The following is a 15548-nucleotide window of genomic DNA, read 5'->3' on the forward strand; positions in this document are numbered from 1 at the left end:
CCATCCACAAAATTCTGAACGTATGACTTTTTATTTAAAAAAATGACATCAATAATAACTGGCAGCTGGCTGCCGTGTTTGATAAAAAAAAAAAATACTGGCACTAAAGACAAAGAAACGATCATTGTAAAATGTATAAATAAAAAGTAAACAGCAGACCACAGAACTAAACTTTAAGTGAAGACCACACAAGACTGCCATGAGAATGGAGGGGCATCATCTTTGTCCTGGCAGAAACGTCTTTCACACATTAGCATAATAGAACATGCATGGCCATCTCATTCAATATGTACCAGTGGACCCCGGGTATTCGCGATACAGCGAGATCAGCCTTGAAAAACAAAAATCTGTGGATAAGTGACAGACATTGAAATACATTGAAGAAAAAAAAAATCACCCCCAAAAATTCTTGCACGTGCCCACCAACAAGCTATTTTGACAACGCCCCCCCCCACTGTATTTTAAACACTGATATTTCAGATCATTTTTATACGTATTTATTTCAATACGTATGCTGTTGTGTAACACAAGGTAATTCTAAAAGAAATAAATAATAATTAAAAAAAGTAGATAAAATCAATGCCTTTAGCGAAAACAAGAATTAAGGTGATGAAGTTTGTAAGGCTTGGGCAAAATCATGAAAACGACACTCGACGAGCGGGGCGGGGCGGGAGCTCCCTGATCCAATGAATAAATAAGTTACGTAATATTGCTGGAACTTGAAGAAGTGGAATACATTTAACACAAGACGTCATTTCAGTTTTTGTAGTCTGATTGCGTCATATGCACTCAGGCAGCTAAAATAATACAAGGCCTGAGGTGCTGGTTTTACTCTTCAGTATTTTCTGCACCGCCATCTGAGTCTTGATGAGAAGCGTCATGCAGACACGTTGCATGCCTTAACATGAGCAAGGAGATCGTGCGTCCGTGCAGGGCAGATTTGCAGTCTTGCTTGGTCATGCGGGAATTAGGTGGTCTCTTCATGAGTGTGGTTTGAGACCTACAGCGTGATGAAAGTGCCCTGAGACAACCTCTGTTGTGATTCGGCGCTATATAAATATCTTTCCGGTGGGACTTACAGAAGTTGATGAAAATCGTTTATGAGCAGAGATGGAGATGTGTCCACTAAGGTTTAAAACCATGTGCTCAACATGGCTGTCTTTGGTCTCCTCAAAGAGTGAGCTTCAAGCTTGTCAGAAAGTGCGACACCTGAGTTTGGAAAGGAGCAGCAGCGGCAAAAAAAGGTGATGAAAATTGGGGGGGGGGGGGGGTCTTCTGCTGTGTGTCGGATTTATATTTTTCATAAATCTGTTGAGGCTCTTCTATGACACAAATGTCTTCCGCCATTTACTTCTTGATAGGGCTGTCCTCCAATCCCAAGTCAACCTCCAAAAAGTCCTGCAGCTCATTGTCCTGGAAAGGTTTCTCCTCTTCCTTCACAAGATGACTTCTCCGTTTTTGGCACATGCCAGACTTGACTGGACCAAGTAGAGCCAGGCAGACGGCACTGAGCCCCATCCCGACAGCACAGGAATAGAAGGCCGAACCGTAATTACCTGTGATATCCACCAACGCACCTGGAGAGAAAGGTAATGTTTTAAGATGGAAATACATACAAACGCTGAAGGACAACATAATTGTGATCTGAAGAAAAAACAAACACCATACCTCCTACAGGTGGTCCGGCAAGCCCAGCAAAGCTCTGAATAAAGACGTACACTCCCACAGATGTCGGCATTCTATCAATGCCTACTACGTCCTCCTCAGCCAGCATGGGGATGTGCGTGGAGCCCACCGTGCCCAGGAAGTACCCGTAGATGGCGCAGCAGACAGCCAGGCCCCAGAATTCCCAAACAATGGTGAAGGCCACCAGCACGAGACATAGGAAAACAACACACCACAGCAGCACCAGTGTCTTTCTGCAAGGGATTTTGTTCAGCAACACGCCAATGGACAGACGGCCAAAGATCTCAGCCACTGCCATGACGGAGAGCATGTAGGACGCCATGTTGGGCTCCACGCCATGGCTTTTACTCAGTTCAACGATGTAAAGCTGAGGAGCAAAGAAACCCAGAGTGGCAAACAGGCCGAAGAGTGAGTAGCAAATGAAGGCCCCGTCTTTCAGGATAGAGAAGTCCAGCAGTTTGGTCCGGGGTGCTTCAGAAGGCCCTGCCGCTGACACTTCTGGTTCAGAATCCACCTTGAATGGGGAAGGGGGAGTGGACAATGACAGTTCCTGGCCCTCTTGGTTCTGGAGCTCCCACTCTGCCTTGATTTCGGCTCCTGCCTCCCCCAAATCCCCATTTGAAGTAGAAAGGGAAGTGACACCCGAATCCTCCGAACTCTGGGAAACTCCTGAACTGATGGAGGTTCTGGTTTGTTCGTTTTCTAGCTCATAAACATCCTGCAGTTGTTCCAAAGAGAGTGGCTCGACCATTTCAATGTCCTCCTTTTCAAGCTCTGGCTGGATGATGATTGGACGAAGAAGAAGAAGGCCACAACCAATTATACAGGATTGGAAAATCCCAAGGACAATGAGACAGTGGCGCCATCCAATGTGCTGCTTGAGTTTCATGAAGGCTGCAGGGACACAGAGGTTAGTGAGTGGCTATAGAGTCAAGGTTCACATTCTAAGTAGACAATTTATCTTTTTGTTTGGGATAGGTGTGTTATTATTTTCCTCAATCCACAGTCATAATGCAAAAGCGACGCAATCCTTTTAGTGAATCTGCTCCTCAGTGGACATGGGGGGGGAGAAAAAAAAAAACTATCACAAAGCAAAGATTACAAAAGCAACTCCAAGGTTACTCTCCATTCTCTATCAATGAAAACAATGTCATGTTTACGATCCTGAGTGGCTGTGGTATGGTAAGCAAACATCACACAAGAAGGCCAGAGATTTAAATTCTGCTGACAGCTATCAACTCCTGTGACCACAGATTATAATAAACAAAGTAAATGAATCCTCACCTGGGGCAAATGCAAAGATGGCAAAAGATTCTCCGGAAGAAGCAGCAGAGGTAATGAAGGCTCGCCGCCTGGAGAAGTACTGGGCAAGAAGTGTGACGGTGGGGAGGAAGGTAAGACAGTAGCCGAAGCCTGTAGACAAACAGGAGACAAGAAAAAGGGGGCATCACAGCCACTGGCCCGCATGGTAGGTAGGAACACAGCATGGCTAGAGGGTTGGGTCAAAGGTCAGGGTGTCAGGTCACTTCTTTGTCAGAGCTGGTGGGTTCCTTGAGAGGGTTCGGCTTTACTAGAGCAGCAGCTGAAAGATAAAAGCATGTAAAGACAAAAAAAGAGACGGGGAGAGAAGAGAAAAAAGGGATGGTCGAGTTAGTTGAGGTCAGTTAAAAGAGAGACACGGCAGTCAGGGTGGGAGAGCTAGCAGTGCTTTCTGTCCGAAAAACAAACACACACAAAAAAGTAAAAAAAAAAAACAGATCCACATTTCATTTCACAAATTTGCGAAGCAATTTTGAATCGATCACTTCCCAATGTATTTTGTCGGTAAACGTTTTGTGTCCTAATTTGCAGCAGACGTTGTGCCCATCTTTCATAGACAGTGAAGTACACCTTCACTAGTTTGATCTGGAAGAAACCGATTTGGCTGTTGACACTGCTAGAAGTCCCTTTGGTTCAAAATAAACAAGGTTTCAAACGAGACATTTTCTGCAACAGTACTGCCCATCAGCTGTCAATGTCACATGGCCAGACAGACGACACACAGCCGTCGGGAGATGCAGAGAAAACTGTCGAGCAATGAGCCTCAACTCAATTACCTGAGACTACGCCAACGGTGATGTACATCTCATTGATGGAGTTGGTGAAGGCGGAGGTGATGGTGCCTAAGCTGATGAGGAAGCCCCCGATCATTACGACGGGGCGATGGCCAAAGCGGTTGCTCAACATGGTGGACAGAGGGGCTGCAGGGAAGAAACAGCATGAGCGTGGTTGAAATGAGTATTATTAGGAAGAGAGCAACAAAGCATTCCAGCCACTCACCAGTAAAAGTAAAAATGAAGACGGAGATAGAAATGACCCATGACACCCGAGTGTTGCTCTCGTTAAACTCTTTCATCAAATCCTGGAGGAAGATCCCCAAGCTCTTGAGGGTCCCATAGGTGCAGATCTCTACTACAAAGAAGGCGACAGCAACAGCCCAGCCCCAGCCACCTTCGGGTACCTCTTTGTAGACATTCGGACCCAGGAAACCATGGCAGCTGGAACCCAACATGACTGCAATGGGGAACAGAAGAATTTTCATTTTCACTGAAAGCCTGTGTAGCTGATTTTGACGAGACAAATTTGTCAAATTTAATTGAATGGCATTTCATGACAACTGTATTATTATTTGGGCAAGCTATGCTAATTTAAAGGTACATGCAAAGGATTTTGGTTATAAACCTCCTAAAATCCTCCATGCTAAAATTTTTGAATAGTGACTCACTCAAGTGTTCCATATGGATTCCATGATTCATTGTGAAAAAGGTGTGAATAATTGGTGTTGCGTGAAAGAGCAAAATCAAATCTGCCCGAGGTCAAGCAAGGCTAGCCAAAAATGTCTAAGTGGAAAAAAAAACACACTCAACTTGTTCCTTTATCTGGTTTCACTTAAGACCATCATGCAACAAGACAAATGTAAGCCTTGACTGACCAATATTACCATCTGATACACCACAACTTCGGATATGAATGTGTTAATTAAAACCTCGAAACTCTAGCAATTGGTTTCTTTGTCACACAAGACATTCATTCATGGGGCTTGAAAGCATACTTGCAAAACACAGGGCAACATTGTCGAAAGGTGCATGAAAAATCGGCTCCAAATGTCACATTAGGCCAAATGTGAAAAAGCACTTCATTAACACGGATAACATCCAAATATCCAAAACAGGGCAAAGTTGAACATCAATTATATATATTTATTTTTTAATTTAATTTTTTTAAATTTTAATTTAATTTTTTTAGGTTTTGCGAATGCGGCCCTTAAAGCAATGTATACCATGTGGTCAGGACATCCGCAGTGCAGGGGGGGATGATGCAAGTGTGCCGCATCCCAGGGGTTTCTAACCATGAACCCAATCTACCGAATGGCCCCTCAGCACTTCCTGTCCTTTTTTTTTTTTTATTGACAAAAATTCCCTTATGTACCTTCATTCTGCACCCACAAAACACCTCAACGCTGGTGTTATTATAATACTCCTCTATACGTTGCGTCTATGTAATCGACACGAACAACCAGTAACAAAGCAGACCGCGGTGAGATCATCCAACAACTATAGTCGCCAAGATAACTTACCGGCTGTGAGGTGACCGGATGAGTACTAGTCGAATGGATGAACTGTACCCGGCTGGGGGAAACTAACACAGATTCTTCCTCATCGCTTTCTGGCTCGAGTCGAAAATGAAGAGTCGTACTCGAGTTTTTGTCACTCCAGGTTAGACATGTTAAGAATTGGATCTGGTTGTCAAATGCGGCGTTGGCGGAAGCGGCAGCATCTTTTCGTCCGCATCTCCAGTCGCCGGTCAGGCAGGCAGGCACTCACTGCCTGTTTTGGCAGCTCTTTACCGGCTCAAGCTGGTATTTCAAACGCGGACGCGCAAATGTCTCCGTCATGAACGCGCAGAGCCCAGAAAGCGCTTGCGTGCTGCTCAAAGCGCGCAGAGCCTGACTCATGCAACGTAGAACTACTTCGTAGGATTATTTTTGTATTCGTATTAGTTTGTGATTAAGGTTTCCTTTGAATGTGGTGTACATTTTTTACATTATCCCTTTCTATATCAAAAATAATATTCTTTTTATGCGCAGAAGATGTCATGGAATACAGTCGAATCTACTAGGGGAGTGAATAAAGTGACTAATGTAAAAATGTAAAGTGGATTTAGACATTAAAATGTTTGCTACGAATAGAATTTGGTGACTTTGTGGTTTGTTAATGCATTTCTAAGCAAAATAGTACAGTAAGAAAAAGGCTCACAAGAAAACTATTGCTCCCATAAAAATGACTCTCAAATAACTTAGTTGCTGTGATTAATCTTTCAGAAAATTCACAACAGGTTTGCGTTTCAAGATTGGTGTATTGAGACGCAGATTAAATATTTGACATTAACAGCACCAAAAACAACATACATTTTTACATTTTTAATTGTACGTTATTGTATTTACAACTGCCAATCGCAGGGTGATTAATTATTGAATCTATTACTAACATCCATAATTATCAGATTGAAAGTTACTTTTTTTTTTATTCCTCTCTCATAAATATGATTGTGTGGCTGAGTGGGTGAATGAGAAACTTTGTAAACGGTGTTGCTTTATCCACTGACTCGCAAGTTTACTGGCAGAGTTGACACATTCAATATGGAGGACGCGCTTGCGTAACTCCACAAAGGGACCATTTAATTAAGATCCGTGTCTACGTTGATGTCTATGAACTAAGCAGGTTTGTTCCAGTTGAGAGGCAATAAACCGGCTCACACCGGCTTCAGACGTGCGCTGTGGGAAGTTGGAAGCCGGATCTGAGAGATAAATTAATCATGCTTGCGAAGGTCCTTAGAACAAAACGTTCGTTTTGAAATTCATTTCCTGAAACATGAGTCAGAATGTTCCACAGTTGCACACAGCGCTGATGTGTGGGATGAAAAGTAGCACCAGATGTTGCTCAACGTAAACTCATTCATTGAAAGGAAGTGGACAAACCCAAAACATTACGCAGACACAATTACACCCGGTTTACTGTCCTCCCACAATTGGCCAAAACTTTCATCAAAAGCTAGAAAAAGTTTGTTTTAAAAAGTTTTAAGGAGAATTAAAATATATATTTTTGATTCAGTTTGGCAGTAGTTACTTTTTCTGGCAAAAACTTTCATCAAAAGCTGGTAAAACCTTGATTAAAAAAGTTTAAGGAAAATTTGAAAAAATATTTTTGATTCAGTTTGGCAGTCCATTTGTCTAGTTACTTTTTCCAACAATAATATTTATAATAATAATCAGAAAATATCCATCAAATAAATGCTCTGACGTGTGTGTCTGTGTGTGAGATTTTCGAACTCTGAGGATTTTTTAAAATAATTTTGTCAAATTCATATTTACAATATTTACAATATGAATCACTCACCTGGATTGGCTGAGGCTGATTCGTCGGATATACCGCTGCTTCAACTTCCAAAGGCAGCAAGATGAGTTGCAGGCATATGTTGAATTCTGGCCAGCCCTCAAATCTGATTGGACATTGAAAAGCCCATTCAACACCACTGAGAATTAGGTTGGGGTTGGAGGAGGAGGGGGTGTCGTTTTTATCTTGGTTCTGGTGTCCAGATATTTTCCAGATTGTTATATGTAGCATAACTGATTAAATTCCTTGCGTAAACATTAACATTGTTACATTACATTATTCTTGAACTTTAGGACTATTTCCTCATCCAATTGTTGCGGTGAACCCCGACCTTTGCTCACTAACGACTGACCCTTTTGGCGATGCTTTGTTTTTCTATTTTTCCCAAAACCAGCCTTCATACATTTGAAGTCTTTGTAGAATATTCTGTTGAATATTGGTTGCAAAAGATTTGCAACATAATTAATAAACATTCCTACTTTAATGGTGGTGTGTACTTCTGAATTGGAAATTATCCCAACCAATGCATCATGACTTAAATTATTTTTATTGAAAATAAACTACTGAACCTAATAAGTAGATTCAATATATTGCTCTCTCAGAGCAGACGAGGGGAACTGTGCTGTTACGTAGTCCAAGTTCAACGGGTGTAAACTGCACACTGCGCTATGATAACTTGCGCTAATTATGTCATAACTTCCCACAAGATCATTTGTTTTTAGATACATTGCTGTTTTTTCACTTTACATAATGTGCATATTTTCTTTGGCAGCATTTTTTTTTCTTCTTGTTTAAATCCTCAGCCAGCGGTATGTCTCTCATGTTTGCCTAAGTTGCATAATGCAATAACGAACACATGCTGATAACCAAAACGCTTTCTGTTGAGCCTTTACTGTAATCCATACAGTAAAAAAAAAGGTCATACAAGTCATAAAGGTAGTGGACTTTTGGACTTGAATGAGGAATGAAATGTGATAATGATAATAGTAAAAAAATAATAATAGAAGTTGAATATAGTGACATGTTCTGATTTCAAACACAAAGCAAATCATTTGAAGTTGATCAGTTCAGTCCAATTTGATGCCATCATAAAACCTGTAATTTTTACATTGTTCATTGTTTTAAGTAATTATTACAATTGAGAACAAAAAGTTTCTTGCTGTTTTTGAGAACTTTACCTTTTCAAGTGAAGTTGGCATATGTGTATGCCGTTAGTACGTTTACAATGCCCTTTGTTAAAAACTGTGCCAACTCATTCTGAACCTTTGACTGTAAACCGGAATAAATCATTTTTTGCTGACAGCTTAGCATACTTACGCAACAATGGTTAACACCTTTATATAAGCAGTAAATCTTTTAAAACTGGACCTTTATACATAAACTCACAGCTGTCTTGTTAAAACAAATAAATACAATCAATTTTTTTTTTTTTACTAATAAAATGCGAGATTAACAAGAACAATGAAACAAAATCCCACTTAGGAGTTTTATGCCTCTTTCCTTGTTTATTTCTTTTGGTTTTGTGCAATCAGCAAAATACTTTGCTTTGTTATACAAATGATAATAGACACAAACAACATACAGTACATTTAAATTTTCTGACCTGTATTCAGGACACATGACTCATGTCAACACTTAAAATAAAATACAGATTAAAAATGAGATGTTATGAATATGAACTAAAGATATTATTTAGGCAAACCATGTTGCTACAATAATACACTTTAATAAAATATTTGTCAAGTAATAGAGCTTTGAAAATCATGGTTATATTGCTGTCCCAGCATGCACCTCAAATATTCATAAAACACTGAAGCATTATCTCCCTGATTTCCTTTTAAGTTGCCATGACTAAAAATAAAATAAAACCTCCAATCTCACAGATGATATTGTGAATAAAATTGTAAAAAGTTTCAGGCCACTTCGACAAAATCAGATTCCTACCATTAAGGTATTGTTCTGGAACACTGGCAAACTGGCACATTTATGTAACTATTTCCGTATAGGATTTTTTTTTTTTTTAATTGTTAGTGCCTTGTTTCTCAAAATCTAATTGAAACTATTTTTTTTTTTTCTCATTGCTAAAAGTGGAGCTTGGCACCATGAAAAGTGTTTTCCTGCTTGCCTCGCTTTCTTGGGCTGACCTTGATCATCTCACGAGCGCCTCCCCCGGCCAACTCTGGTCCCATCACGACACCAACTAATCTACCAAAACACATGAAAGATTAGTTTTGTCTCCACATTATATGAAAGGCAAGTTTCTAATCATGCATACATTTGTAAACAAAGAATCTTCAGTCTATCTCACAAGGACGAACTCATTACAGTAAACTCCATTTTACACTTGTGTGAGAATGAAAAACTAATCTGAAGTGACTGCCACTTTTAAAAAAATATATTTTCTATGACAAGTACTTGACTGCTAATTAACTAATAATTTAGTAACATTAATATAGTTAAAGAAGGTCAAACATATTTGCTTTTCTTTCACAAAGAAGTTTTCGCTGCATGATTTTCACCCGTTAACCTTAAGATGGCAGTACGGTATTATAAAGTCCCAAAATTGTTTCCAAGTCAAATTCACTTGAAACTTCTCACACAGTTAAATTTTGGTGGTTTACAAACGAAGCACTGTGACCTTAATAATCTAAGGTTGGAGTAAAACCATCAACCATTCATCTAATCATAAACATATGATCATTTCTTTTGTCAATCCATTTCTGTTTCTTATGATTGTTGAAAGAATTTCTTATAGAAAACATGCTCAATAAATACATTCCCATCAGTTTTACAAAGCAGAATGTTACCGGTTTAACTACTACAGGAGCTTGCTTAGTTAGCACTTCTGGATGCTCACAGGAGGAAACTCGTTCTCATCATCCAGACACACGGGTCCATCAGCAAACTCGTGTTCTGGGATGACTTCCCCGTTCTTTGCCCCACCATCTTCAGAGTAACCTGGAGTGGTGGACAAATGAAGAGAACAAACTATTCAATCAACCTTCCCACCATTACATATACCACACGAGTTGATATTTAAGGTGACCATTCAAACACACAATTCTACAAAGATAAAGAAAATTTGCAGTCACACAACAAAATAATCTAAATTTGGGTCTGCGAGATTCAAGCACTGTAATTATGCAACCAAACTTATCTTGAATTTTTCCCCATACTCTTTATGATACTTGGAATAATTTCCAATGGAAGAAATAATAGCAATTTTAGTGTAATGAATCGATTCAGTCTGAGTCTTTGTGTCATGAAGTAACTAATTGACAGATAGTGTAAGGCTACTAACCAGTAAGAGTTGCTGTGATGGGACTAGATGCTGGTAAGGCAACAGTTGCAGCATATGAGGGACACACTTGTGCTGGCATCAGGTCGTCAACACCCAAAAGCCTAAAAGAGGAGGAACAAATCCTTTTAGATCAGAGTACTACATTTTTGTCTGCTAATAAGTGTCTTTTCAAAAACTGAACAAAACTAAAAGGAATGCTAAAACTACAAAAATGAAAAATTTACAAAAAAATAACTAATAATAAAGTCACTTGAAAAATCCCAAACTATTTCACATTCATTTCTATTGGCTGACCTGTGATTGTATGCCAACATGCATTCGCCTCCATCCTGTGGATTCACATTGTAGATGAAAAGCTGGCCATCAGCTGTAGCCACCAGCAAACGTGGATGCTTCTGGATCCTGGAACAATTAGATGAATTTTGACACACATCGAAGGATTGCTTTTGCGCATTTGCGATGACTGCTTCGAATCATTTCATGGATTTATGACTAAAAAACAAATAACTTATGATATAATAATATAGGTAAAGTCAGGTCTCTCTGCAAAAGCAAAAAAAAAAAATTGCCTTACGTGGCCAGAGCACAGATATTCTGGCCCGACGTGACGAGATGAACTGTGGCAAAGGCGCGGTCCTGGCTCATCATGCCAGACACCTGAGCAGGTAGGTAGCTGCTTGCTGCTGTGAACATCTTCCCCACATAAGCTGACCAAGTGTCTGTCTCTTCTCCACTGTATGCAGGAAAAAAGAAATTCCCAAGATTCAAACAGGAAATCCGCCTGTGTGTACTTAAAGGGATTGCGTACTTTTAGCTGAGTGTAAAAATCAGTAATTTATAAATACCCTATTTAAAGACACCCTAATTATGTTTTTATCTACCATCACTTACATTTTTCTTGAAGGTTGTTTCACACATTTTTCAAAATGTACAATTCAACAGAGATGGGTCTCCAAAAGCCTGAGGCAATGGTCAAATTTGACCAAATATGTTTCAATTTTGGACATGATCTTTGTGAATCCGTGCGTATGTGTGTGTACCTTGGTCCCTCTTGCTCCAGTTTAAAGATATGTACTGTTTCGGTGTTGCTGGAAGCACAGAGGAACTGGGCATCAGGACTGAAGGACAAAGAGCTTATGTTGACGTACCTGCAGAAAAAAAACACAAATATATGCTATCAGGAATTAAAATTTTTAAGGCTGTCTTAATCAGAATAAAAAAAGAAATAAAATACGTGCGATTTTAAAAATTAATGCAGTATGTAGATCAGGGGGGTCCAGAGTGCGATGAATATCTGACCTCTTCATGCCACGACGGAATTCAAATAGACGGAAGCCCTCAGGAATGGAAAACACTCGGATTACAGTGCCCTATAAAAGACAGTTAAGATGATTTTACACTTTTCAGATCTGACATGTAAAGATGTTGCATCTATAGGTTTGAATTACCCGCTCTGAGGCGCTGGCAAGTTTGGTGGCTGAGGCATTGAAACAAAGAGCTGCCAGAGGACTGTCGTGTGCCGGGACCATCGTCACTGTGCTCTGAAACCACCAACAGGATTTTGCAAAAGATACAAATTATAAATCACACTGGCATGTTTCTAAAAATGTATATCAATATGATTCAATATATGTTGCAATAATCACCTGACCAATAACAATAGAAATTGCACTCAATATGATATGAATATACTTTTGTACTTTGACTGCATTTGTTTTTTTGCATCTCCATTTTTTTCTTACCATATTTTTGGCATCATAAACTATTATCTCTCCCATTGTAGTGCTGCCAGGGTATGCCAGGTAGGAGTTGGAATGATTGGTGGATAGAGCACAAAGGCCTGAAAAGAAAAAGGGATTTTTTTTAGCGATGATCAAAAGTCGCGTAGGATCGAAGCGAGTAAAATCAATATTTTAGTGTAGTAGGAAATAGCTTTTGCATTATACACAGAGAACAAAGCGGCCAAACAATTCAGACAAAAACTGCTTTGACATTTTTTGACATTTAGCGGTCTTTGATTTGACCTCATGGATGTTCAGTGATGGCATGTTTTTGTTTATAAGTAAATTTCACTGGTGGGTATAATGTTAAAAGAAATAACATTTACTCCACGAATCAGCTGGTTACCTGAAGGGTTGGACGGAATGTTGAGCAGAGTCTTGAGGAGCTTCATGTCTTTGATGTTGTGGATATAAATGGATTCCTCCAGGCATACAACAAGCCTCTGCATGACAAATAAAAAGTAGTTATACTATAGAAATCTCTGTGTATTACAAACCTTCATTGAAAAACACATAAAACTAGACCCTGTCAGAACATTTTGAAATAAAATCATACATTTAAAGAAACAGGAATGCACAATGTCAATGATGGTTTAGCTGATTCAAAATAACAATTGTTTAGCTCCTTCACAACGTATAAGCAAATTAAAATTTGGTAGCTCTCCTTTCCTAGAAGCTGCGTTCAAACAATAATCCATCCATGTTATTTCTTTGGTGAGTTTTGAACCAGTCGCCACCATCTTACATGTCTGTTGAGCTTGACAGCCAGTATATTGTTGGGGTAGCTGTAGTTACAAATCTCTGTACCCTTCTTGAAGTGGTAGATGTTCATACGCTGTGGTGTGGTGGTGCTTACGACAACGACCAGACTGCTAGAGAAGAGACGTTCCACGATGTAAACGTTGGAAGCCTCTGCTGGGACGACGGGGAACAGACATATTGTCAACAGTGAACAAAAAAAAACAGATCTTTGCTACTCAGAGAAATACGGTCTTTAAAAAACAACAACCAGATAATTCTACGGTCATTTGTTGAGTCCAAGGAAAGTAAGCGGATTTAAATTGGTCTTAACTATAATATTAACACACTTTCTACAAACCTAAAGACATTGCCTGGCATTAGGTCAATCTGGGACGGGAAACTCAAGAATGAGTCTACCTGTCTTGCCGTCATTTATTCAATTTAGAAACTGTAAAAAGCACAATGTGCCATACTAACAAGCCATCGCAACAAGATTAGCTCATTATTAAGGGGAAATAAAAATCATGTAAGCTGTCTATACTTACCACTCTCATGAATGCAATCCAGTTTATCCACTGTGGTCAAAGAAAACAGCTTGTACCCAGTCTTTGTTCCCAAAGCCAATGACCTGCCATCCACAAAGCAAAAAGTATTTGACTGATATCACTTTCTTTTTTTGAATGCTTAATGGCCTCCTGATCAGTACAAGATCTGTACATTCCTGTCCTGCCTCATCCTGTTTACAAGCAAGACTCCAGCAGAAAATAGTGGGCAGAGAGTAGAAGGCGTGAAATAGAAGCAGTATGTTGTTTTGTTTCGTGAAAATTGTCTTTATAAAATGGAAACAATACATAATGAGTGTCAGATACGAACATCCATCCGCCGATTGCCATCTACTTAGAGGTGAGCATTCAGACCATTCTACAACGTACCTAACAAACATGTTATGGCCTGTGGGAGGAACCCAGGAACCCACAACGCATCAATTTGCTGTGAGGCAGCATTGCTAACTACTCACCACCGTGCTGCCACGGTTTATAATTTAATTTTCCAATTTAAAGGCGTGCTTTTTAAAGAACAGGTTTTTGTTTTTGGACTGGATATGAGTATACTTAGACTGACAGTCTCAATTGTGTTTTCAAAAAAGGATTAAATATGGAAAATACCAAAGACAGAAATTGTGTGTCATCCTGTTCAATGTGATGAGTCAAACCAATAAAAGACACACAAGTTACACCCAATAAGTACTGTTTGGTATAAGGCAATTTAAAAAAAAAAAAGCAGTGTGATTATATTAGAGCTACAAATTATTACAGATTAGTAGTTAGTTGCTTTCATTTTGAAAGGAAACATACTAGAAGGGCACGCACAGGTACTTAATGTGCAAAATCGCATCATAAAACAGCCCTTTGTGAGAACCCTTCCCGTTCTGTTTTGCTTAAAAGACCAGCTAACATAATAGTAAACAGTTGGTTAACATATGGGATTAATTCCTTTCTCGGGTTTGAAGGCTTTCCCAGCATCATACCGTTGTTTTTATAGAGGATGGCCCGCTGGAGCACGTTTTAGCAGGAATGCACTGTGGGTTTATTGGAAGCAGAAACCCCCCCCCCGAGTCGATTAATTAGCTAGATTTGCGGTGGTTCTGGATACTCGTCGTAAAGCGACAGCATTAGACTACATGGGAGGGTGGATTAGAGACATATAAAGTCTATCACTCGTGTCTGCTTCCTTACGTAGCGTCTTGGTTGAACGAGGCGCATCTGAACCGGCCTCCCGGTCCGTCCGGTCCGTCCGGTCCACCAGGCCCACTGGCACCCACTGCTGACTCCATCCCGATTCCCAGCGACCTCCTTCCCTCCCTCCGCCGCGGACTGGAGGCCTGGGATCGGTCGAACCTCTTTGCTCGATGACGGCGGAAGACGACTCCAATGTTGCGGAAAACTGGACTGGGAGGAGTAGGTGTAGATTCAACAGGCAGAGTCGGAGTTTTCTCCGTTTGAAAAATACTGAAATTTTGTTTCTGTGCCGATATTTTTGGGGAGGACGGTTTTCGGACCTTCAAGAAAAAGAAGGGAGGAAAAGAAGCAAAACAAGAACAGCTGACTGTGTGACGTCACAGCATTGCTTTATGGGATTGGTTAGTAGTGGACCATGTTTTCACTATCTTGGATTATGATTGGTCTGATTTATGGTCGTGTGTTTTCATTGGCTAGCTAGTGTAAGAGGGCTTTTGTTTTTGCCAGCCCATTCACGAGAAGCGGCCACAATTCTCCAGCACTTTAAGCATACATGATCGTACAAAACAGACAAATTCAACAAGGTTACAATTCATACACACGGTGTCATTCAAAGGTTTGACACGCTCACTTTAAAACTGAAAGCATTAAGGGAAAAACAGAAGGACTTTGGTCAATCAATTGTCTTGATATCATGTCTCAAAAGTCTTATTATTATTATTATTATTTTTAAAGCTGTGAGCTGCTATAACTTCCTTGCCTTTCCATATCATTTAGGGTCTTTTAATTTACAAAAAAAAAAGTAGTAGAAGTAGACACTTAATTTGGTTGTGGTGGGGTGCAAGTGGCTCCCCGGTCTTGAGTTTGA

General features: G+C 39.9%; 2 protein-coding genes across 6 annotated transcripts; both read right to left on the reverse strand.

Annotated features, from left to right (window-relative positions):
* Positions 1 to 12: 12 nt before the first annotated feature.
* slc16a6b (solute carrier family 16 member 6b) lies at positions 13 to 5591 on the reverse strand. The gene is made up of 6 exons (XM_061303604.1): positions 5303 to 5591; positions 4006 to 4239; positions 3783 to 3926; positions 2971 to 3099; positions 1669 to 2580; positions 13 to 1577 (listed from the first exon to the last, which is right to left on the reverse strand). Exons 2-6 carry the CDS (start codon positions 4235 to 4237, stop codon positions 1348 to 1350), a joined length of 1647 nt encoding a protein of 548 aa, XP_061159588.1. The 5' UTR covers positions 4238 to 4239; positions 5303 to 5591; the 3' UTR covers positions 13 to 1347.
* Positions 5592 to 8596: 3005 nt separating this feature from the next.
* On the reverse strand, positions 8597 to 15055 carry wipi1 (WD repeat domain, phosphoinositide interacting 1). Of its 5 annotated transcripts, none has more exons than XM_061303064.1 (13): positions 14678 to 15055; positions 13487 to 13569; positions 12946 to 13115; positions 12547 to 12643; positions 12162 to 12259; positions 11868 to 11960; positions 11719 to 11789; positions 11460 to 11567; positions 10994 to 11152; positions 10714 to 10821; positions 10420 to 10520; positions 9976 to 10076; positions 8597 to 9318 (listed from the first exon to the last, which is right to left on the reverse strand). In XM_061303064.1, the coding sequence occupies exons 1-13, from the start codon at positions 14773 to 14775 to the stop codon at positions 9307 to 9309; spliced, it is 1299 nt and encodes a 432-aa protein (XP_061159048.1). In that variant the 5' UTR covers positions 14776 to 15055; the 3' UTR covers positions 8597 to 9306. The 5 variants fall into 5 exon arrangements, with proteins under 5 accessions (XP_061159048.1, XP_061159044.1, XP_061159047.1 ...); XM_061303060.1 differs by having other exon boundaries at positions 8597 to 9323; XM_061303063.1 differs by having other exon boundaries at positions 9926 to 10076.
* Positions 15056 to 15548: the final 493 nt, after the last annotated feature.

Source organism: Syngnathus typhle, linkage group LG17 (assembly GCF_033458585.1).
Source record: "Syngnathus typhle isolate RoL2023-S1 ecotype Sweden linkage group LG17, RoL_Styp_1.0, whole genome shotgun sequence".
In the NCBI taxonomy this organism is placed as follows: Eukaryota; Metazoa; Chordata; class Actinopteri; order Syngnathiformes; family Syngnathidae; genus Syngnathus; species Syngnathus typhle.

Excerpts from the sequence above, each read along its gene's own strand:
- slc16a6b (XM_061303604.1), bottom strand. The coding sequence starts at position 4,237 with ATGTTGGGTTCCAGCTGCCATGGTTTCCTGGGTCCGAATGTCTACAAA. Across the intron at positions 3,100-3,782 it reads CACCGTTGGCGTAGTCTCAG|GCTTCGGCTACTGTCTTACC; the intron begins GTAATTGAGTTG and ends GTTTGTCTACAG. Across the intron at positions 2,581-2,970 it reads CATCTTTGCATTTGCCCCAG|CCTTCATGAAACTCAAGCAG; the intron begins GTGAGGATTCAT and ends GTGTCCCTGCAG.
- wipi1 (XM_061303060.1), bottom strand. The coding sequence starts at position 14,775 with ATGGAGTCAGCAGTGGGTGCCAGTGGGCCTGGTGGACCGGACGGACCG. Across the intron at positions 12,260-12,546 it reads CATTCCGTCCAACCCTTCAG|GCCTTTGTGCTCTATCCACC; the intron begins GTAACCAGCTGA and ends TTTTCTTTTCAG. Across the intron at positions 10,077-10,419 it reads CATCACAGCAACTCTTACTG|GTTACTCTGAAGATGGTGGG; the intron begins GTTAGTAGCCTT and ends CCACCACTCCAG.